Genomic DNA, 25,860 nt, shown 5'->3' on the forward strand with positions numbered 1-25,860 from the left:
TGTGTCAGATACTTCTCAGGTGAAGACACTGCCAAGCATGCCAAGGCTGCCATGACATGAGAGATGGAAAAGATGGAGGAAACACTGCACAGGGCTCCAACCAAAGAATTAGCATCACTGGCAACAGAGTCAGCACAAAAGGTGCCTCGCATGGAAGCAGCTGGTCCATGCAAAAGCCAGAGCAGCTTGACAAGTCTGAATGATACCATTCTGGAGGAGCACGAAGAACCTGGGTCAGGGAGTAGCGAGAGTGCTGTGATCCAAATGCAAACTTATTTAAAAGAACTAACAATTCTTCGTGACGACAGCCCTTTCCAGTACTGGGGGAACAACCAGGCTCGCTTTCCGATCCTAGCTGCCATTGCAGAGAAGTTCTTCAGTGCCCCTTCTACCAGTGTTGAAAGTGAAAGACTGTTTAGCACTGCATCTAAAATTGTAGATGAGAAGAGGAATCGACTGACAGCAGAGAGAGCAGAAATGCTTATTTTCCTCAAGAACAGGGGTGGGCAAGTTAATTCTGCTCAGTATTAATTTTCCCCATTGTAAAATGCATTCAATTATATATTTTTGATTAGTTGCAACTGGTAATCAGAAGAATAAGGATATTCTGTAAATATTTATATAAATATATGAAATTGTGGTGTTGGTCATATAGGAAAATACTCCTATAGAGGTAATAAACAGTAAAAACAATAATTGCATCAGTGTTTCATTTTATTTTTAACATGTTAATCTTCCCAAATACTGAAAAGGTGTTTTACAGTATGTTAAAGATAAGCAATTGTCAACTTGATGCATAAAGCACAAATGCTTTTAATGTTTTACACTTCATTTTACTTGCTCTGGTCTTGAACAAGTGCATTGAAATCTGGCTGAATGTCTGAGGACAGCTGAGAGGTGGTCATCAATGATAGAGGATCTGTATCTGGATTTGTTGAACTTCATCACTGAGAATGTCTGTTCACATAAGTAGGTTGATCCAAAGAGGAATAGAATTTTCTGAGCATGCCTCCTCATGTGTGGAAAGTTCTCCTCTTTGAGGGAAGAGTAGAAGTCAAGTAGTGAGACTGACCGAAAGTGCTCTGCCAGAAGTGACTGCAGGTCAATCAGTTCCATCTGAACATCACTGGGTGTGTTCTCCACACTGCAGGTGAAGGGAGAAGAAACCAAGTCTTGAAATCGCCTTGAAAACTCACCATGCAGTGCTTCTAACATGGATGAGTACTTGTCGAGGTGATCAGCTGATTTTGTGGCTTCCTTCAGTGTTGGCAAGTGGGTGAGAATGTTGTCCTTCATTTGGCTTAATAGAAGCTGCAACTTTCTCATTAAAGCCTTCACTGTGCTGTACAGTTCATGTACAAAAAGGCCTCTGCACTGCAGTTTGACATTTAGTTCATTCATTAGTGCCGTCACATCTACAGCAAAACCAAGGTCTGCAATCTAGTCTGCATCTGAAAGCTCCGGCCAATGTCATTTCCTTTCTTCACACAGAACTCGTGAATCTCTTCTCTCAGGTCCCAGAAACGTTTCAGTGCTTTGCCCAGGCTAAGCCACCTGACAGCTGTGTGGTAGCCTATGTCACAATGTTCAGTCTCGCTTTCCTCAAAAAGTGAAACAAACTCTCTGTGATTCAATGCTCTTGCCCTGATGTAGTTAACTGTTTTAGTTACAACATCAACAACATGGTTAATTTTTAACACTAACTTACACAACACTTCCTATTGTATAATGCAATGCAAAAATGTCAATTTCTGCTCAGGGTTCATTTCTGTCACTTTATCCTGCATTCTCTTCAAAAGTCCAACATTTTTCCCCATCAGATTTGGACAACCATCCGTTGTCACACCTGCCAGCTTGTCCCATTTTAGTCCCAACTTGCATTTACCACCGTGAATAAATCATTCCCGGTTGTTGTCCCTTTCATTGACTTCATGGCTGCCAGCTCCTCCGTGATTTTAAAGTCCGTAGATATCCCATGTATGAAAATGAGTAGCTGGGCAGTGTCACGTACATCGCAGCTCTCATCCAAAGCCAGGGAAAAATTGTCGAAGCTGACCGCTCTGTTCTTCAGCTGAAGTTCCAGATTCCCCGCAATGTCCTAAACCCTCCTTGTTACAGTCCGTCGCGAGAGGGGCACATTCTCAAAAGCTCCCTTTTTCTCCGGGCATATTAGGGCAGCAGAGTCCAACAAACACTCAATAAACTCCCTGTCAGAAAATGGTTTTGTGGGATATGACATAACTTGTCTTGACAGCTGCATCTCTGGATGTGTAAAGTTTAGTAAAAAGTCCTTGTTGGTTTTGCAGCTTAGCTAGCAAAGCATCCGACTCCCTTGCGCGCAGTTTATCAGACAAGTTCTTGTATTTCTCCTCGTGTTTGGTCACTTAGTGGCGATTCAAATTGTAATCCTTGAACACGGCGACCTGTACACCACAAACAAAGCACACGGCTTTACCTTTGACTTCTGTAAATAAATATTTAGCAGTCCATGTCTTGTTGAAAACGCGCCATTCGGTATTGATTTTTCTCATTTTGCCGTGGGCTGACATGTTGAGGGCTCCCTTACCAGCATCAAATGTAGCTGTTCACCTGCACATGTGCGTCACTACGTAAATAAAAAAACTGCAATCTTTTCAAAATAAAAGCAACACAGCTGTATTGCGTGCACAGCATAAGTAGGCCTATTTTTTGATTGATGTTCTAATTTACTTGACCTCACACGGGCCAGACAGGGACCGCCAATGGGCCGGATGTGGCCCGCGGGCCGTAAAATGCCCAGGTCTGCTCCAGAAGAACCTGCCAAGGTTTCTTTAAACACTTAAGAAAATTTCTTAAGTGAGGTGTTTAAGCACCAGATTACTTAGGTTAAACCAGGTCCCTTTTCAACAAGTTCTCTTGAACTTCAGTGATGCAAAAGTTTTGTTGCTTTACCGCTGTTGGTGCTGCACAACCTTACTGACCTACTTTATTTGTTCTCTTTAGGTTTAGGAAGCAGCCATATACATTGTTGTTGTTTTACTGAAATGAAGGCTCTTTTGATAGTGAAGATGTTTATTTCTCTACAGTTCAAATGATGCAGCCAAGCTTATTGTTTTTAACTTACTTGTAGGCTATTTTGATAGTGCAGATGTTTATTTCTCTACAGTTTTGCACTTTATTTACAAAGTTGTTGCTGCTACATTTGTTCTATTACTTGACCTGTTCAAATGATGCAGCCAAGCTTATTGTTGTTTTTAACTTACTTGAAGGATTTTTTGATAGTTAAGATATTTATTTCTTTTCAGTTTTGCACTTTATTTCAAAGATTTAATTTTAAATCCATACACAGTTGTTGCTGCTGCAATTACTGCAAACTTGACTTGTTCAGATGTTGTGGCCAAGCTTACTGTTGTGTATCAGAAAGGTTGTTTGATATTTAACAATCTTAAATAGATAAATAGATATATTAAATTAAGATATGTCAGTATATGTATTTCAGTTTTGCATTTCCAATATTTAATTTGCTGCTACTTGTTTGTATGTGAAACGTAACAAATAAATTCCTTTGGAATGCATTTAAATTCAATGCATATTTTACTGTTCTAATAAGAAGTTTTGTGTGGTTTGTTTCAGCCTCATGATGTAATCTTAAACACAATACAAACAATAATAATGATAATATTAAAGTAAAACGGCAATTTTGTATCGGAACAGAACTGAAAAAATGTGAATCAGCCCATCTCTACTTTTACATCATTATTGTCATTTTCATGAAAAAACATTAAACTTAAATATATGCATATATATACAATATAATATACAGTTGCGAAAGCTAGATTCTGTGAGGCAGGCACTGAGAATCTGAATGATTGTGCATCAGGTCAGAAACTCAACTAGCCTTCAGCAGGACAAGGCTTGGAACAGGGGTTGAGGGTGCGTATTTTTAAATGTATCTTTACAAAAAAAATTATAATAATAAAAAAAAAGATAAAGGATAGATATAAATTAAAATGATTATACATATACATATATGTACATGAATTTTGATCACAGTCAGAATATCAGATGGTTTATGCAAACAAAACTCTCTTCAGGATGATAAACATTACACATTTTCCTATATAACTGCCATCAAGGCCTTTTATTCAAAGCTGATGTAATAAGGCTCAGAAAACCTCTGCGGCTACTGCCAAGACCTTCTTGTAGTGATGTTGCTTGTTCCATAGATACCAATTCCAAATAATCTTTAAGCTAGCTTTGTATATTAAAACAATTTGGTTTCCTCACCTTCCAAGTATTGTCCGTTTCACTGATTAGAAAAGCTAATCCAATCAGGTGTTGTAGTTCTTTTGACATTACTCCAAATGCCTGACTTCCCAGTAGACCCACTGTGGGACATAATGGTAAAGTTACATTCAATATTTTACACAGAAAATCACATAATTCCAGAACCGCTGGACCTCTGGGCAGTGCCAAAATTGGTGCATAAAAGTGCCAGTGACCCCACAGCCATACCAGCACAAATCTGATACATTATGGTTTATTTTGTTCAATTTCTGTGAGGTGATATATGACCTCCACATAATCTTCATTTGGATTACTTTGTACCTCAGACATTTTGAAAGATAGTTTGATCTACTCAATATTGCTTTCCATTGCTCTGTTGTGTGACATACACCCAGGTACCCAAGTGTAGATGCACTACACTAAAAAAAAATATGACACAGTAATTTGTACAGTTTGGACACAGTTCCTCCTCCAGTGGCTGCATCACTTAATTGAATATCAATCATTTTATTATTACCCAGATTGATCTTTTTGAGTATATAATCGTACAGAATAGATTTTAACTGCATATCTGGAAGAGGTTTGGGTTTGTTAGACCAAAATTATTCTTAAGTTCATGAAAATGTATTTTTTCTCCATCCTTTACTTACTGACCCAGCTCAGCGATATTTTGTCTTTGCCATATATCATTGAAAAGTGGTTTACGGCCAGCAGTAAATAAGGGGTTTTTCAATAAGCGACAAGATGGCATGGATAGACCGCTGATTTTGAGAGGTTTATGTAATACGTTTTTTTTTTTATTAATTTAATCACTTCAGTTGAATACAAAATTAAAGGATTTTTAATGTCACTTTAATTTTTAGGGTGATACCAAAGAGAGGCTAAAGAGATATGTTTATTCTTTTCTTTTTTTTTTTTTTTTTTTAAAGATTAATTTTTTGGTTTTTTGCCTTTATTCGATAGGAAAGCTGAAGAGAGACAGGAAATGTGGGGAGTAGAGCGTGGGGGCTGACATGCACCAAATGATCGGCAGACCGGGAGTCGAACCTGCGATCAGTGTGACGAGGACTGAAGCCTCTGTATATGGGGCGCCTGCTCTACCAACTGAGCTAAACCAGCGCCCCTGTTTATTCTTTTCTGAAACAATCTTTTGCTCCTGCCATCTCCAGCTACCTGTGTCTGCATGGTCTTGTAGGTCCAGGATAATGGATATACAGCATTGTATGACAAGTAATATAGATAAACATCTGGTATCCCTAACCCACCTTTGTCCCTAGGAACTGTGAACTTTTTAAGGCTAATTTTTTTTTTTTCCATAGGAACCCTGAAAATAGTTTACAAATGTCTTGAAATAATTTCCGAGGACATTTTAATGGGATTGTTGACAAAATAATGGTTAACCTAGGTAGTATATTCATTTTCAATACTTCTGCCCTCCCCCACAATGATAATGGTAAATTTGTCCATCTCTTTAAATCTTCTCTGACAGTTTTCAGAGAGCCTGGGGCCATTCAACTCAAACATTTTGTTAATTGGAGATCTGATTGTAACTCCCAGATATTTCATACCCTATGACCTCCATACAACGGGAGTTGACATCAGATGTCCATGAAATGTAAGATTATTTAGAGCAGGGGTGTCAAACTCATATTAGGTAGTGGGCCGGATTTGTTCTGATGAGACCTCAAAGGGGCCAGGCTATTTTTTGCCAACACATAGATATATCGGCTGCTACAGTTTTATTATTTGAAATCATTCAATAAGAGCCAACAGATACTTTTAACAATCAGTGAACATTTCATGTTGTTGCATAAACAACAAAAAAATGAATAAAGCAACATGCGATCCTTGCAACATATTAACAAAGATTCATTTCAAATGTGAATGTCTTTGTCATTCACCAATGATACATTTGAAAGAATAGGTTAATAATAATAGCACATAATAATACTGTACAACAGGGAAGTGTAACAATAAGTGGCATAGTAAACTTTTTCCTATTATACTACTCTTAACAACAATACATTTAGTGTTTAAATCTCATTGTGATTCATTAATTATTAATTTCAAATATTGCTGGTTAAGGCTATAAAACAGCCACCCATTGTCTGGAAAGTCCAACCTGATATCGGGGTTAAACCAGCTGCCCTGGGATCAAGGCATGTGGAATCCAGTGTGTAGTGACGAGAGAGAGAAAGAGGGAGAGATTTATCATATTTGATCATATTTGTGGCCGGCAGTATATGTGAAACTGAAACTGAGGAAAAGAAACACTCACATTTTCACTTGCTGGTCGGCACCTGACACTTTTTGACTTCCACCAGCCTGTCGACATCAGGAACTAGTTTCTGAGCGGTGGCGATTTTCATTATGTCCCTCAGATGTCCGTGCGTCAGCCGACTGCGCAGTTTGGACTTCATCCCTCACGTTAATACCTGCTCGCATACATATGTTGTCCCAAACATACAGTCTACCTTTGCAAATGCTGTCTTTTATAAAGTAATGTCAAACGGTCAGATGTAGATTCATACTTTAACGGTGCATATTTCATTTGGAAAGCACGAGCGCTGTCAGAGTACTCTGTGACGAGTTTGTTGCGGCCCTGCATGTTAACATTCATTACGTTCAAATGTTCTGTCATGTCCACTGAAAACGCAAGACCAGTAACCCTGTCTGGCTTATCTTACTCTGCCACTTGCTTTCCTCTCTGTGCCATGAATTGGGCGATCTCTGTGCGTAATTGAAAGAAGTGTCTGAGCACGGCTCCTCGGCTCAACCAGCGGACCTCAATGTGAGGGCAGCTCATGCCTAATATCGTGATCAGATAAACAATCATCAAATTCTCTATATATACATCTATAAAAATCTCTCTATAAAAATATAAATAGGCCTATATATATATATATATATAGTTGTTGTTTTTTATATATATTGTTTTGTTTTTTTCTTCCCCTTCCCCAAAATGTCTTGCGGGCCTGATAAGACCTCCTGACGGGCCGCATCTGGCACACCCCTGATTTAGAGGGATGGCCTCGCTCTTGGACCAGTTGATCTTGTACCCAGAGAACAGACCAAAATCACTGACAAGTTTAAGGAGGTGTGGGACTGAATGCTCTGGGTAGGACAGTGTCAATAAAATATCATCTGCATAAAGGTTGGCTTTAAAAACATAATTAAAAATTGTTATGCCCGTTATATTTTGGTTTGCCCTGATAGCACAGGCAAGGGGCTCAAGTGCTAATCTAAAGATAATTGGTGAGGCTTTGCACCCCTGTGGATCCGCCAAGCTGGAAGGGGGGAGAGATTAATCCATTAGTTTTGACACATGCAGCTGCATGGTAGAGGGACTTAATCCATTGTAAGCATTTTGGACCAAAACCAAACTTCAATAATATGTGAAATAGATAACACCATTCTATCCTATCAAATGCTTTTTCAGCATCAAGTGAAATTGCAACAGATGGGTGTTGGAGAGATGCAGCCTCTGACATTACATGAAACAGTCTTCTCATACTGTGTGCAGCATGATGTCCAGTAATAAAAACCCGATTGATTTAAATGAATTAATGAGGGGATGACTTCCTCAAGATGTGTTGCCAGAATCTTTGCAAATATTTTGTAATCATTGTTTTCATAAGCTTAAAGGCGGAAATTTCCCATTTGTGAATGATCCTTACCTGGTTTTGGTAACAAGGAGATGACCGCTGTGCTCATACTACTAGGCATGGACTGAGTGACCTATTATCCTCATACAATGAGGTCAGAATGACAGCAGTGAGAGCTTTAATTGCTGCCTTAACCTCTATGTCCTGTTCGTCTGTCTCCAAATAAGACTTTTCATTATCTTTTAGCTGTGGTCTTTTCCGTAGTCTTTATAATGCAAATGCCGTTTCCTCATGTAGGACTTCCTGTAACTCAGCTCTGGTTAGTAGCAATGAATCTTTTAATTTCTGATTTCTGATCGCTGGGATATTTCATATGTTGCTCTTCTTGATTTTTCAGTTCCAACATAAGCCTATTTTTCTTTTGACTTCTTTCTTTATGGATTGCAGAGTTGTAACTAATACACCAGCCTCTACATGTAGCCTGAAAAGTCTCCCACACAATTTGTATTGACGTAACAGAATTTAAGCTTCTCTGAAAAAATTCTGATGTTCTATCTTTTATCAGTGTCACAAATTCCTCCTCCCGTTAAAGCATATTGTTAAATTTCCACTGTTTTGTTTTGTGTGTATTAAAGCAGGGAGAGAATGAAACAGATATGGGGGTATGGTCAGATATTAGAATATTATGGATCCCAGAATTAAGCATATTCTCTACTAGTGAATTCGACAGTAATAAATAGTCTATTCTAGAATAGGAGTTATGCACTTTAGAATAAAAAGTGTATTCACGAGAGAGTGAGTTAATGCATCGCCACACGTCAGTCAACCCTATCATCTTCAGTACTTCTTCAAAGGCATCGGAGAGGGCATTATCGGCTGGAAGGGGACGGTTGGAGAAGCCTAGCAACGCTCTTTTACCAAATTAAAATCACCACCAAGCAGAACAGGGTCTTCCATATACTTTGATAGGAAAACTATTAAGTTTGATAAAAACTCAACTTGTCCAGAGTTTGGGGCATACATATTTACAAGTGACATTTTTTTTATGTTGGATAAGTCCTGATGCTAAGATGTACCTCCCATCTTTATCAGCAATCAAATCTGTAAGCTGAAAAGATTTTTTTTTTTTTAAATCAAGAGCTTGTGCCTCTTGATGCTCCATTCCCTGGGGCAGTAAATACCTGGCCAACCCATCTTTGCTTTAGTTTTAATGATTCTGTTTCATTTAGGTGGGTCTCCTGCAGCATGGCTATATCACAGGAATGAGATTTCAAATATTATTATTAATATATAATATATAATATTTTATGCCGTTAAATTTTACTTGATGATCAGCCTCACTGTTTCCCTTGGCATGGCAGTACTGTCAGGTGTGTTGACCTCAGATCAGATACGATAGGGGTTGGGAATGCTGTGTCATTGCAGGATTATCTCCAGCTGGCCGTCACCCAGATCCAATTGCTGTAAGAGCATGTGAAACATGAAATGGGGTTACATGTTCAGAGAGTACAGATTTGTTTTGTACAGATTTTACCATTAGGCAATTGTTTTGTCGACCGTCAAAAAATGTATCCACAACTTCTTGAATGATCTATTAAAAATTTGAATTTGTTGCATTTCTGTGTTTATAAAAGTTTTGGAGTGTTGGTCAGACAAAATAAGGGATTTGGATAAGTCACCATGGGTTCAGAAAAATTGTTATCAACAGAAAATGATATTCATAGGTTAGTGGATACCGCAGCACATTATATTTTTGATTTCTTATCATTCTTTAGGCAGAATTTGGGTTTGTGCATTTCATGAGTGTATTCATTATTCTTATTTTTTTTAATAAAAAAAGGGTTTTGTATAAAAAATGTTTCGCCTACCTGAAGGTATGCCATTGTCTGTGACAAGTTAAAATTGGTTAGTGTGTTTCGTGGCAACTGCAGTAGCCATAGGCCAAACCTTTATTGTTGATGAAGCCTAACCAAATGTGTATAAAAGATGTAAAAATGCACAAGATGACATAGCTTCATTGATATATGGCCATTTTATCTATTCTAAAATAACCTTATGTGCACTTGTTCTATTTTGACTTTATGTTCACCCAATTGAATTGGTTGGAGTGTTTAGTTTAAGATATTTATTAGGTGAAATTGTTATTTACGTTGTTGATTTTTTTATTTTGTGTGAAGAATTTTTCAGATAATTTAAGAGTGTAGATTGTCAAAAATAAATTATAGGAAATTCCTGTTAAAATACCAAGACTTCACCAAGAGTGACACTATTATAACTTATTATAATTGTTCTCAACCGTATGTTAGTGTCTGTTCACAAAACTACTTTAATCTGCTCACCTCAGCAATATCTTCCGCAAATTTAATATTCAGTTCCACTGTTATGCAGATGACACCCAGCTCTACCTCACCACTTCACCCTCGTCCACTCTCCCGCCGACCTCCCTCACTGACTGCATCTCTGAAATAAAAACCTGGTTCACCATAAACTTTCTTAAACTAAACAGTGACAAAACCGAGGTTCTCCTCATTGGCACTAAATCCACTCTATCCAAAACCAACAGCTTCTCCCTCACTATTGATAACTCCCCCGTTTCACCCTCCACCCAGTTTAGGAGTAACCTGGGTGTCATCCTTGACAGCACACTATCCTTTCAATCCCACATCAATAACATTACCCGGTCTGCCTACTTCCACCTACGAAACATCAATCGTCTCCGCGCCTCCCTCACCCCCCACACTGCCGCCATCCTTGTCCACAGTCTCGTCACTTCCCGTCTGGATTACTGCAACTCCCTCCTCTTCGGCCTCCCTCACAAATCCATCCATAAACTTCAACTGGTCCCGAATTCAGCTGCCCGTATCATTACTCGAACCCCCTCCATCCACCACATCACTCCTGTTCTCCAACAGCTCCACTGGCTCCCGGTTCAGTTCCGTATCCAATTCAAAGTCCTCCTGTTAACATTCAAGGCCATCCACAACCTCACCCCCCCATATCTGTCCGACCTCCTCCATGTTCCCACTCCCTCCCACTCCCTCAGATCCTCTTCCTCCTTACACCTGTCTGTCCCCTCCGCCCGACTCACCACGATGGGGAGCAGAGCATTCAGCCGCTCTGCTCCCCGTCTCTGGAATTCATTACCACCCCAACTCAGAAACATCAATTCATTCCCCGTTTTTAAATCAAAACTCAAAACACATCTGTTTAAATCTGCTTATTCCACATGACCCTAATTGCTTTGTCACTTTTGTTTTTCTTGTTTTGTTTGTTTTTTCTCTCTCTTTTAATGTGTATTTTGTGTATATATATATATATATATATATCTATGTACGGTGTCCTTGAGTGCCGAGAAAGGCGCCTTCTAGGGCTGGGTATTGTTAAGATTCTCACGATTCGATTCGATTTCGATTTGTTAGGTCACGATTCGATTCGATATCGATTCGATTCGATATTGATTGAAATGCTTCGATATCGATTCAGTATCAAGTAGAAATACACAAGTAAGAGTACCAGATAATTTTTTAAAATAATTATTTATTTAGTTTCATGCCTTATGAACAGCCATGGTATAACTCATGACAAAACATGACACTGCTTTAACACTGAACTACAATGCATGTAAATTTAAATTATGTGTTTCTTTCCTCTTGGAAATTGTAAAACAACTCATAACATTTTGAGTAATAAAACATCAGCTCAATAATACTAGTACATGGTGCGTATAAAAGTATAAAAAAAATGACAGTGCTGTATTAACACTGAACTAAAGTGCATGTAACTTAAATTATGTATTTCTTTCCGCTTGGGAACTGTAAATAAATAACTCATAGCATTTTGGGCAAAAAAAACGAACATCTGAAAATATAACATCAGCACAATAATACCAGTATGGTATACAAAAGTAACAAAAATATATATATATGACAGTGCTGTATTAAATGTAATGTATTTATACTTAAATCATGTACAGTATTTCTTTCTTTCTTCTGAGCTCACATGACATCCTTGAACAATAACACATAAGAACCAGGTGCCTTAATTTCTGGTTACAAACTAGATGTGCACAAATAAAACATCAGCACAATAATACCAGTATAAGGTGTACAAAAGTAAAAAATAAATAAATAAAAAATGACAGTGCTGTATTAAATGTAATGTAATGTAGGCCTATGTTTTTTCTTTCTTCTGAGCTCACATAAGAACCAGGTGCCTTCTGGTTACATACTAGATGTGCACATGTAAATTTTTGTTTAAGAAAATCAGCTGGTCTACATGTTCTGGATTAAGTGCACTTCGCTTGGCCGTGACAATATCACCAGCTGTGGAGAAGATCCTCTCAGCTGGTACACTAGTTCCTGGGATACATAGGTATCGTTTTGCTTGGCATGACAAAAGCGGGTATTCCCCCTCATGTTCTCTCCACCAGTTGAGTGGATTGGTGGAGAGTGGCAGTGGCTTTACTTCTTTGTACCTCATCACCTCATCTAAAGCTTTGTCACTTGTGGTTCTGGACACTGCTACTGGAGCATATGTGTTCCCCAGGAGATCAGCCAAAGCACAGGAGTCCCTTGCTTTCTTCGATGGGGGTCCAGAGTCATCAGCTGGCTCTGCCTGCTGCTCCAGCACTTCACCTGCCTCACTGTCTGCTGCATTTATTGGCCCACCCTGTTGTGAAAGTAAATAAATCACATTAAAGTAAAGAAAAGCTTTATATTTCAATAGTTATACAGTTAGTTTCAAATCCATTGTTGGAGTGTATGATAGAAGCAAAATTATCAATAAAATAAAATGTGCCAGCGTTCAAATAATTCCAGACCTGACTGCATAAGACAACAAAACAAAAATATTCTGTGTGCACAGTTGCACACACAGTCGGCATCTTCATTCAATATAAATTTGTACTTACAGAGCTCTTCTCAGTTGCTAATGCATCAGTGATAGTGGTGAGATGGGCGAAGATTTCCTCACGCTCATCATCAGACAGAAAAGGCAGGGCCTTGAAGCGCGGGTCCAGAGATGAAGCTAGGAGGAGTTTGTCCTTCAGGCCCATGTACCTTGAAAATAAAGAGAAATGAATTAATTCACATTACAATAAATCTTTTTTCCCCTCATAATCATGAAATTCTATTTAAAATGAGTTTGTAGTGTATAGTTACTGTAAAAAACAAACAAACTGTGAATAAAACAGGCCTAACAAAGTCATGATGATGTAGAACAATAAATACCTTTTCTGGAGATCCTGGTGCACCGCAGATTTAATCTCCTTCACCATCCCAGAGTCATTGGGGGTCAGTTGCATTTCCTCCAGAAGTTTTGCTGTAAGGGGTGCGATGACAGACAGAGTAGGGGTACCTTCCTGAGACATCACCAAGGTGGCTTTCTTCAGTGGCTTCAGAGCCTGTGCAACGTCCTCTACTGCTGTTATGTCTGCCTCTGTAAGGGTGCACAGATCCTTTTCCTGTTTTCGTACTTCAGGGGAAAGAAGTGCAGCGGACACAGCTGGTTGCTGCTCCAAAAATCTTTCCAGCATCTCTAATGCGCTGTTCCAACGCGTTGGTACATCCGTCACTAGTTTATGCTGTGGGAGATCCAGCAACTTCTGTTTTTTCTTGAGTGCATGACTGGCTAGCGTGCTTCGGTGGAAAAAGGTGGAGATGCGCCTCACTCTGCCGAGAAGCCGTGAGACGGCAGGGATTTTAAGAGCAGCCTGAGAAGCTAAATTGAGTACGTGGGCAAAGCAGCCAACATGCAAACACTCAATGAGACTGACAGCAAGCAGCATGTTTGCGGCATTGTCTGTGACAATTGCCGGCACTTTCTCCACTAACCCCCATTCATTCATTGCCTCCTTCAACAGGTTCGCTATATTGCTCCCTGTGTGGCTGTCGTGCAGGGCTCTAGTCTGCAGAACATTTGACACTAGTGCCCACTCGTTAGAAATGAAATGAGAGGTAATAGTTACGTAGGACTCCGTCGCTCTCGACGTCCAACCATCACATGTAAGAGCCACTCTCTCTGTCGATTTCAACGACTCCAAAACCGCGGACTTTTTCTCTTCGTACAGCTTCGGGACGGCGACTTCTGTCATGTGTTTGCGTGTTGGTATGGCGTATCGTGGTTCGAGCGTGTGTACCATCTTCTTAAAACCCTTGTTTTTGACGATACTGTAAGGCCGCAGGTCCTTGCATATGAAGACAGCCACCGACTCTGTTATCTTCTGTGCGCGGACAGAACCTGGCGCCAGTTTGCACATAAGGGATCTGTCGAGTTGCTTTTGTTTTGAATCCGCGGATTTAGCGATGGGTTGCTGCAGAACGTCTGCATGGTGTCGGCTCAGGTGGTTCCGCAGGTTTGTCGTGTTGCTACAGTATTTCAGAACCGCCTGGCAAAGTTTGCACAACACCGTACTTTTATCTCTTTCCTGTGTTCCAGGTTTACACGGGAATACAAAATGAATCCACACGTCTGCTTTCAGGTTTGAAGGCGCTGGCTTAACGCTGCTGCTACTCACGCCGCTCGCCATATTGATATGGTTTGGTCTAGTGCGGCCCCCGTCCGTACAACGCGAATCACACGAGGGTGTTGCTCACAGCGCCCCCACTGGCCAGGGGCTTGAATCGATTCAGAAGATTGCTGAATCGATATTGAATTGCAGGGAAAAGAATCGCGATGCATTGCTGAATCGATATTTTTACCCACCCCTAGCGCCTTCAAATAAAATTTATCATTATTACCTTGCTTCTCTTAAGTTAGATTTCCCCACACACCTTCACCTGCTGTCACTGCACTCAGCAGCTCTTTCTGTTTCTCTCTCCCTACATATGTCTGATCTGACGTTATTCATTGTTAGCTGCACGATTTACAAAGTCCCCCCGAAAATACAACTTGTGTTTTGAGTTTTTCACCCGCAATCTCATTTTTACAGCAGCAGGAAAGCCAGGCGTGAAGGAGGCTCGTCATTAAAGACGTTAGGTACGTGTCGAAACAATTAAAACTAATTCATGAGACCGACACTACACAGCTGCACTTATAGTCTAGACTAAAAGACGGATAAGAACTTATATATTTGAAAGAAGACGTCCAGTGTTTCCGCCACAGAATTATTGTCGCCGCTGCTTCAGATTTCTGACATTTCTTAGAACATGTTCTAAAGTCGTAACTAGACCACTGCGGAGTTTTCCTCTCCAAATGAACGGTCGTTCTCTCTCCTTGTTGAGGAAGAGCACTGAAACAGTGACAGGAGTCACAGGACTTCAATCACTCACAAAGTCTTGGAAACCAAATAAACAACAGCGGGAACAGTTTACTCCTCACACAGTGTTCTAACGGCAAAAGAGGGTCCGCTCCGCATTGCTGACATCAGACGCTCTCTGTCCACACAGAATCATATGCGGTTCTATTATGCAATGTAAACAACTTGCCTAAATCAGCTGTGTGCACAGTATCAAACTTTCAGCCCTCTGGCGATGTACCTCCAGCCAGGTGCCAAAATATTGTGGTCTAATGAGGAGGTATTGTACTCATACATTCATTGATTGTCGCAGTTTATAAAGCTTATAAAAGGTATGTCATTAGGTAATGGTCAATAGTTTTGAGATACTATGTCATTAATAACTTCCCTCATGCACACGTGGCTCACATGCTGTAAGTACTGAATTGCTGGAGAAAATATTTAACTTTCGTGACTTAATTAAACAGAATGCTGGAAGTAACGAATGCATGGACTAGTTTTTCGGCATCGTTTTGAGACAAGATGTTTCTGATTTTAGCTATGTTGCGAAGATGAAAGAAGGCTGTCCTTGATATTTGTTTTATGTGGGAGATGAAGGACATATCCTGATCAAATAGAATTCCCAGATTCCTAACAGTAGTGCTGGATGCCAGGCTGATGCCATCTAGGGCAGTTTTATCATTAGAGAAAGAATCTCTAAGTTTGGGGCCGAGCACAATAACTTCAGTAGCAGAAAGTTTCTAGTCATCCAGATCTTTATGTCCTTAAGGCATGCTTCTAGTTTAGATAGCTGATTGGTTTCGTCTGGAGTGTTTCCTCATGATTTTACCAAGAGGCAGCATATATAAGGTAAAAAGAATCGGTCCGAGCACAGAACCTTGTGGAACTCCATGACTAACTTTGGTGTGCATAGAGGACACATCATGAACATTAACAAACTGAGATCGATCTGATAAATAAGATTTAAACCAACTTAATGCAGATCCTGTAATACCAAGCAGCAGCTCTAGTCTCTGTAACAGGATGTGATGGTCTATCGTGTTGAAAGCGGCACTAAGGGCACAAGGGCTGTCTCAGTGCTATGGTGGACTCTAAATCCTGACTGAAAGTCCTCAAAGAAACTGTTGTTATGAAGAAAGTCACAAAATTGATTAGCGACTGCTTTTTCGGGGATCTTTGAAATTAAAGGAAGGTTAGATATAGGTCTATAGTTAGCTAAGATGCCTGAATCAAGGGTAGGCTTTCTTTTTTTTTTTTTGTTTCAGGTTACGATATTCTGAGTCGTACCATGGAGCTAGCCTTTGTCATTTGATAATCTTCTTTTTTAAGGGGGCAATCGAATCTAGAGTACTTCTCAGCAAACCTGCAGTCCTATCAACAAAATGATCAAGCTGAGAGGGACTAACATTAGCATAAGAGCTTTCTGTAGTAAACAGATGTGGTAAAGAATTAAAAGCAGCTGGAATTGCTTCCTTAAATTTAGCTACAGCCCTCAGACAAACATCTTGTGAGTACATTTTTGTTAACTGGAGAGTATTCGGTTAATAGGACATCGAATGTTACTAAATAGTGATCTGATAGAAGAGGATTTTGTGGGAAGACAATTAAGTTTTCGGTTTCAAGGCCATAAGCTAGAACAAGGTCGAGGGTGTGGTTAAAGCGGTGAGTAGGCTGGTTTACACTTTGAGTGAAACCAATAGAGTCCAAAAGGGACATAAATGCCATGCTAAGACTATCATTATCAACATCTACAATATTGAAGTCCCCTACAATAATTATTTTATCTGAACTTGGGACTAAATCTGAAAAAACTCTGAGAATTCAGTTAGAAAATCAGAGTATGGGCCAGGAGGGCGGTATACTATCACAAATAAAACAGGCTGTAAAGTTTTCCAAGCTGGGTGTGAAAAACTCAGAACAAGGCTTTCAAAAGAGCTGAAACTAAGTTTTGGTCTAGGGTTGATTAGAAGACTAGAACTGAAGATAGCTGCCACTCCACCACCTCGACCAGTGTCTCGAGGAATGAGTATTAAGATGACTGGGAGGAGTGGATTCATTTAAGCTGACATATTCTTCCTGACACAGCCAAGTCTCAGTTAAAGAGAAAAAATCAATATGATAATCTGATATCAGATCGTTCACTAATAGAGCTTTAGATGACAGGGATCTGATATTTAACAGACCACATTTAATTCTCATATTTTTTGGCATAACTTGGGTTGTTTTAATTTTTATTACATTTTTTTGATTTACTCCTTTTTTATTTAAGTTTGAATCAACTGTAATAAAAGGCCTGGGTTGGGGGGCAGACACAGTCTCTATAACATTAACATTGTGGCTGGGAAACTGCTCACAGGGAAGCTCAGGGGAGTGTGTAGGACTACTCATGTATCAAATCAAATCACATTTATTGGTCACTTTACTTCATACACAAATAAAAAGGCACAACAGTGTATCTGTTTCAGGCACAGACATTGACCAATACACTCTAGTTTAACTAGTAATGGTCTTGCCTGGCCTGGTTTACTACAGGGTTAGGCTGTTGAATCACTGTATTGAGATGTCTCACCTGGACATCACCATGAAGGACCACTTGGTGTCACAGCTTTGGAGCAGCATGTCTGATGAAGTGCTCATTGGCTCATTTATTTGCTGTTAGCTGTGAATGTATGCTATGTCCAGGGCTTGACATTAACACCCGCCAACCCGCCAAATGCGGGTAGAATTGGGCAGTGGTGGGTGACTCACTCACTCTCACTAGCCACTCTGGCGGGTGGCATTCTATTTTTCTTCAGTATGGAGACTGCTTTAAAGTTTTTAATACGGGACAATCCAGACCCAACGATAGGAAGAGACAGCGCAGAGAGAGAGAGAGGATCCAGAGTATGATCTATTATCAGTTTATCAGAGTTTATAATCATGTGATCCAGCATTGAGCAGTTTATAATCATGCAGTGCAGTGATGACACTGATCTGTGTGTGGTTCTCATGCTCTGCCCCTGACTAAATAGGGTGGCGATCTGTCCCCGTATTTCCGTGAACAATCATCTTTATAAAGCAACTATGTCCACAGGCTGTGAATGAAATGAACTGGAGGTGATCCATGCGTAGTTTATCAGTTATCGTGCGGCGCAGGGAGGAGGAGATATGACACAAATCTGTCTTTCTACCTGGCTCAGTAACGTCGCGATCTGTCCGTATTTCCGCGCACAGGTAGGCTACTATAAAGTATAAACTCTCCACATGCTGTCATATGTCCATATGCTGTGTACTTCATATATTTCACTGATGAACACAGAGAGGAGTGTCAGGCTTCATCATCTAACAAAGTTTCACGTCATCACTTCAGTCCATACTCACCGCTCCCTCCCTCTGTGCGCCTGCGCAGCAGCTCTCCCCCTCTCTGTGCTGTGAATCTGCATCAGAGTTTGTTGTAATATATGATGTTTTTTCAAGTCTTATTACGGTGAATGAGGCTCCATGTTCATTTGCATACAGAGCGGGACATGAGCACTACCTGCACTCAGTGTTGCCTTGCGTTTGCTCGCCATCATAATGTGGCTGTACATAAGTTTAACAAAGCCCGGGGAGGAGACAACACAGAAGAGAAAACTTGATGAAACAGAAAATGAAAAAGAGACAAAGAAAAAGAATAGAAAAAAAGGTCAGGTAGAGGTTGGCTGATAATGATCCAACAAAGAAAATAATGTAGCTGCGATGATTATAGGACGTATGGCTGTGACAAGGTGAAGAAAAGAAAATGTGGCTAGTGAAAATGTTGAGTGGCTGTAACTTTGGAAAAGCACTAGCCACAGTGGCTGGTGAGCAAAAAAGTTTATGTAAAGCCCTCGTTATGTCTATATTGTTTGTCTGTTCCTGGGGATCAATACAGTTTTCTAATCATAATCTAACCTCATTTTTAATACTTGTAGCCTACAGTGTGAAACTGAGCTAAGGTTACAGCTAATATAGCTAGTTGCTAATGTTAGCCTCTTACCTGCTGTACCGTCCTCCGCTTTCTCGCCTTCAGACTGAAAGGGTATTGCGGTGGAGTTGATAATGCTCCTTTCACTGTTGACTTTGTGTGTCAGGCCCAATGGACAGGAATGTTAGAAAACTATCAACAAGTTGAAGACTTTGCATCGAGCCTGCTTACTCTACGTGCTCAGTTTTCATCGCAGTAAGGCTCTCAATAGACTCCGTCTGCGCCCCAGCCGTCTGGATCCCTCCCTCTGTCCTTCAGGCCACGCCCCCTCATTTACATACACCTTCCAAATGTTAAATGGAAAAAGGCAAAAGCCTAATGCTTAATGGAAAATGAAAAAGATCAAATTTAAAATGCCAAATCAAACATGGAAATAAAGAATTTAAAATGTCAAATGCAAATAAAAAGTAATAGTTAAGTTTTTTTATTTAAGCTTTTAATTTAAGTATTTCCATTAAAGCTTTTTCATTTACCATTTTGAGTTTCTTCTTTGATGTTTACCTTTTGCTATTTCCATTTTAATTTTCATCTTTACAATTTAAGCTTTTAAGATTGAGTATTTCCATTTAAGCTTTCATTTTAAATTAGCTTTTTCCAGTGTCCTTTTTCTTTTTAAGTTTAATTATGGCCTGATTATTCCTAGTAGTGTAGTAAAATAATCTTTTTAATTTAATTTTAATTTAATTTGATCTCTTTTAATTTTCTATTTGGACTTTTAATTTTAATTATGACCCAAAATATCCTCCATAAAGGAGTGGCATGGGGAGAGGAAACACGAATTACCGTTTGTGTGTCCCAACTCAAAAACAGAGACTGTACACGAGGGCAGAGTTCTTAAACACTCTCATCTGTGGGATGCCCTTTGTGACGGGGAGTTGCTGGGGCAAAACAAAGTGACCATCTCTGGCTGTCATGTTGGACATTACCTGATCGGTGACCCAGCATACCCAATGCAAGATTTGCTCATGAAATCCTTTGACACTGGCAGATTGACCCCTGAACAACCCACCTACAACTACAGGCCGAGCAGTGCAAGATCGGTTGAGGAGATGGCTTTTGGGAGGCTAAAGGGATGATGGCGGTGCCCCTAAAAAGAAATGACTGCAAGCTGGAGCTCAGCAAGAAAATGGCACTGGCCTGTTGTGTACTTCACAGCATTTGTGAGGAACATGGCAACAGCTTCAGCAAGGAGCACCCAGACAGGCATGTGAACATTCAGCCTCCTGTTCAGGCATTAGGGACGGAAATCCAAGCTGCATTAATGGCGTACTTCAACAGTAGGGACGAGTGACATTTTTTCCTTTTTGCCAAACTACACAGTCTAGCAAACCTGTACTCTTTGAGTTAAATCAATCAATATTGTCATTTTTTGTTTCTCTATTGATTAAAAATCCACTGAATCACAGACAGGTCTCTTGTTTCATTTTTGTTTAAAAAATAACTTTTATAAATGGACTGTACTTATATAGCGCTTTACACCACAGATCACATTCACCCATTTACATTCATACACAGATGGCTACGCAAAGTGCCCAACTGTCAATCAGTTACCACATTCATATTTGGGGTTCAGTGTCTTGCCCAAGGACACTTCGACATGTAGCCTGAGGGAGCTGGGGATCGAACCTCCAACCAAAGACGACCGACTCTACCACTGAGCTACAGCCGCCCCCATAGATGGGTGTACCTGGGTCCCACTGGTTTCTGCCAGTTCTGACCTGATGGCACTGCTGGACATCTTCTGATTTCGAAGGACAATAAGCTTGATGTGTTTTTCATCTGCTGCAGATTAAAAGAGCTTGAACAGCACATCTTGAAACCCCAGTCTGCTTTGAAATCTTTGTCTGGGAGAGACTACCTTGTGTCTTGCTGTGCTCAGTCTTGCCACGGTGTATGACCTGTGACATGAAACTGTCTTCAACAACCTCAACTTGGTAGCAGAGTTTAGCTGTTCCTCACCCAGTTTTAAGCCTCCTACACGCTGTTTCCGTTTCAGTTAATGACTGTGTTTCAACCTACATGTGAAATTGATGATCATTAGCACCTGTTTGGTATAATTGGTTGATCATACATCTGATTATAATCCTACAAAATCCCTTTGTGCAAGTGTACCTAAAAGAATTAAAAGAATGGTTTGAAAGCAAAGGGTACTAACACCAGATATTGATTTGATTTACATTTTTTGTTTGATTATGATTTTGTAAATTGATAAATAAACAATTATTATTTATATTTTTGAGAGCATTCTTAGTTTACAGCATTTTTTCACACCTGCCTAAAACTTTTGCACAGTACTGTATGTGAATACATCTGTTAATTATAACCATATAATACCTTCAACAAACAGAAGTTTGTAAGCGAGGTGAATCAGAGGAACAGACTCAGGGTTGACACAGGAAGTTATACGCTAGCCGGGGTGACCTGAGGTCACACAAGACTTTGTTGATACAACTACTCGACCTGCGCTTGTGTGCGAGACAGAAGATATGCAGTGCTAAGCATTGCCTCAGACATTACATACATGGGGCAAGAGCTTACTAAATAAAACAAGATACTCTAAAAACCAAACTGAGGACTGTGACATATGATGCTTTTGTTAAAACTCGTGTGTATTCTTGTGTGCAGCTCGAGCAAATAAACATCGGCAAACAGTATCAGTGTAGAGTGTAGACATGTTCACAAAGGGTGAGTGAAACGAACAGAAATGCAAGATATCAAACGTCTTTTTATATTGTTTTCAATATTTCCTTAATAAGCCCGTTTAAGAAGAGCTGCTTGAAATACAACAATAACTCTACAAAAATATTCTTTATATTTATAAAAATGGGGAAAACAAAGTTTAATGGCAATTAAGCTCATGCTTGCCCTCTGCTGTTATGCTGTTACTGTTCTATTTATTACAGAGATGGGCAGTGAGTTGCCAGGCACAGTTGCGATGCAGGGAGCAGTTGGGGCCAGCCAGGTGAGGATGGGAGGAGCCGTGCCAGGCCGCGGGGGCAAGAGGAGATCAGGAGGGTAAGTATATTTACAGCTGACCTGCTTTGTTTACAACAAGGACTCAAAAGATTTTTATAGCAAGATCTGCATCCAACTGACCCTAAAACCGGATGGTTTTTGTTTGGGTCAACTGTCACATGAGCTTATTATATTACATTTTTTTAACTAGTGTCTTTTATGTAAAGGGTAATGCCAGATGAGTTGTTAGGAATTTAAATCTACGTTAGGAATTTTTTGTTTTCTATAGGGGACTTGACAGTTAATCTGCCCAAATGGAGTTTCAAAAATAATCAATTTCCAAATTCCAGTTCTTTAGCTTCTAGTGTTTTTTTATAGATACTAACATTAATTTACCAACATGTGGTGCCATTTTTTTTAATTTACTAAATTACTAGTCACAGACTATGGTACAGTGGCTTTGAGAGCTCAAGCGGCACAGTAAGAAAACACAAGCAAATACACAAAACACAAGTAAAGTAAGAAACCATCTTCATCAATTTGGCAGAAATGTAACCAATACAAAAACGCTGCAAATACAAAAATGCAGCAAATACAAAAAAGCTGCAAAAAGAAAACGCAGCATATAAAAAAACGCAGCAAATACAAAACCGCTGCAAAAAGAAAACGCAGCATATAAACAAATGCAGCAAATACAAAAACACTGCAAAAAGAAAAATGCTGCAAATACAAAAACACTGCAAAAAGAAATATGCTGCAAATACAAAAACGCAGCAAATACACAAACGCTGCAAAAAGAAAAACGCAGCAAATTCAAAAACGCTGCAAAAAAAAACAAAACGCTGCAATTATAATCAAGACCATAGAAAAGGAAACTCAAATGTACATATTTGACAGGTCCAACTAAGAAGAACACCTCTCTTCCATTGCCAAGTGGAAGCAATAAAATCTTACAAGCTTATGCACTTCCCCAGAATCCCAAACAATCCAGGCCAGGAGAGAGGAGAATCCACCAAAAATCACATCAATGTGAATGCCATCCACAACTTCAGAGAGCAAGATGGTAGTTCTGATTAATTGTCTTTAGAGCAGATTACCTATATTTGCAGAAGATTCAGCAGTATATTTGTCATAATTCAGAGGTCATGTTGGGGAGCAGTAATGCAGCCTGTTGGCCGTTCTTAAAAGTTACTTGGTGATAGTAACACGTGACAGTTCCAAAAGTAACTTAACGTTACAGCAAGCTAACAAACCAACCTGTTTTACAATTAAATGCACATTAATGTTATACCATAAGTTTACTTAAACGAACACGCTAATAATAAGCAAAATGCTAAAGCTAACAGCAGATATCTAGCAAAAATGTCTGAATCAACGGCAAACATGTCCCCGCTGTTTTCATCTCATTTCATTGTTCCTTTGAAACAGTTTCCGTTGTCGTCCGGGCTTCTTGTAGCGTTTCTGCATTTGCAGCCTTTCTGTATTTGCTGCATTTTTTTTTCTCTATAGGGTCGCGATCTGTCCTGTATTCCTGTGAACAACCTTTATAAAGCAGAAACTACATCTCCACATGCTGTGAATGAGATGAACCGGAGGTGATCCACACGTAGTTTAATGAGAGTTATCATGCCGTGCGGGGAGGAGACAGAGGTTAGGAGAGGAGCAGATATGACACAGATCTGCGTTTGTCATGTCTGTACCTGGCTCAATAACATCGCGATCTGAAATGAAAATAGCAAATGGACAGAGTAAATAAATCCTGCAGGCACTAGGCTATTGCTTGACAAGCAAGATTCTTGCACGAATGGCACTTACCCGCCCTGAAGCAGGTAACCTAGTTGAAAGAATAGCCTATTATTTTGCTTTTTCCTCAAACTAGGACTCATGAACATCACAACAATCAAAAGAGCAAAAGAATCTCACAAGGGCCTAAACAGACCAGAGTTTCATGCTTGGCTGAACTTGTGCTGCTTTAGCAAGTCAAAGAAGGATCAGAAAATCTCTGGGGAGTGCAATTCCACCTCTTTTAAAAGCTAAAGAAAGGCGTCACATCCTGATTGGCCATGAGGAGAATGCACCAAGCTGCTCTCAGTTAATCATTAGGAGCCAGCCCCCCACACCCTGTGCAACATGTGAACTGAATAACCCTCTAATCAACTCAGCCAAAATTAAGTGAGAAAATGGGAACATTGGCAAGCCTCAGAAAATGGGTGATTGCCACAATTGGATATTTGACAGAAGTTTGAAATATGCCTTTCCATGCATTTTCTTTCTCTGGGTAGCTCAACATGAGCATGATTTCCTATTGGCAGGGTTGAACAGTAAAGAAGTACATTTACTTGAGTACTGTACTCAAGTACTTTTTTTTAGTATCTGTACTTTACTTGAGTATTATTTTTTGGGGAAACTTACTACTTTTACTTCACTACATTTGAAATCTTACTTTTGCCTGCATTTCTATGAAAGTTCTCGTTACTCACTGCTTTTGCTCCCAAGTCTGCTGATCCGAAAGACAACAAACAGTGTTTGTAATTCTGCATGTGGTTTGTCTAAGTGGTGTTGCTGTACCTGTACCTCGTGCGTCTTCATGGTTTAATGTAGAGCAAACACAGAACAAAGTCACTCAGATCAGGCAGTTCATTTGGTGGTGGTAATGATGGCTACGGCACAGAAGGACGATGACGATCAACCCATGTATTCTTGACTGCACTCATGCATTGTGAAAATACAACAATGTTTTGAGATTTTTTTTTTAAGTAAAAAGTGAATACTTAAGTATTTTTAAAAAAAAAAGTACTCCAGTACTTTAACTCAATAATTTGACTTAGCACCTTTCAATTGTATTGGAGTAATACTTGATCAGTAGTATCTATACTTTGTCTCAAGTTATGAAGTTGTTTGAAGTTACTTTGTCCACCACTGCCTATTGGTGACTAAAGATGTAACTTCTAGACCTGGGAGATGAAGAAAGAAAATCTTGTATCTACTCAGGCATTTTCCTGGGTGTATTAGAGACTCAAGAAATGTATGCTTAAAATGCCTAGCCCCACCTCACTGATGCATAGCAGCTATAATTTGACGTTTTTTCAGGCCTGGTACTACAAAACAAAAATAGCCCTTAATGGGAAAAAAAACTGTATATACGTATGTACTGCACTGTCTACTGCATGCCTGGTCTTTATAAATTATTTTTTTGCCTTCAGAATAGAACAGAGAATAGAAAAGGAGAATGTTTTTTGTCATTGAAATTTTGTTGAGCGGAGCTCAATGTAAAGATAAAAGTTTACGATACGATACGATACGATACACTTTATTGTCCCCTTAAGGAAATTTGTCTTGGACTCCAATGCTGCACACACTTCGCTGCCAATACAGTAGGATCAGGAAATTAAAGACAATAGAAACCAACACAATCCACATGTAGACAAGAGTACATGCCAATGAAAGACCACAAACATATATTGCACGTAACCCGTATTGCACAGATCCATATAAAGGAAAGCATGAAGAGGAAAAAAAAAAAAGAGATTAAGAAATAAATAAAAATAAAAATAGAAATATAGGAATAAAAATAGAAATATATAGGAACACCATGATGCTATTGCACAATCCACAATCCAGATCACCTCAGGAAGCATTTAAAATTTTGATCGAAGTGGGCACAAACACATTTTTAAAACGGTTTAGTTTGCATCTTGGGACTCTGTATCGTCTGCCGGATGGTAAAAGTTCATATTCCGAGTGAGGAACTCTCTGGGCTCGCCTGAGAACAGACTGCTCATATATTGACTGCAGGTAGGGGTTTTCAGTCCTCC

The 25,860-nt window shown here is 39.6% G+C and overlaps 1 protein-coding gene and 1 pseudogene across 1 annotated transcript in view; one reads left to right on the top strand and one right to left on the bottom strand.

Moving 5' to 3' along the window:
* The window catches only part of arnt2 (aryl-hydrocarbon receptor nuclear translocator 2), a 100,704-nt gene that overhangs the window by 3,851 nt on the left and 70,993 nt on the right, over nt 1-25,860 (top strand). Inside the window, exon 2 of the mRNA XM_069670654.1 lies at nt 21,994-22,105. Coding sequence (XP_069526755.1) covers nt 21,994-22,105 — 112 coding nt within the window. The remainder of the gene's footprint in view (nt 1-21,993; nt 22,106-25,860) is intronic.
* LOC138588498 (general transcription factor II-I repeat domain-containing protein 2A-like) lies at nt 829-6,686 on the bottom strand (annotated as a pseudogene).

This window comes from Semicossyphus pulcher, unplaced genomic scaffold, assembly GCF_022749685.1.
Source record: "Semicossyphus pulcher isolate SPU_LCO1_2020_fin unplaced genomic scaffold, fSemPul1.0.p SCAF_1, whole genome shotgun sequence".
Lineage (NCBI taxonomy): Eukaryota > Metazoa > Chordata > Actinopteri > Labriformes > Labridae > Semicossyphus > Semicossyphus pulcher.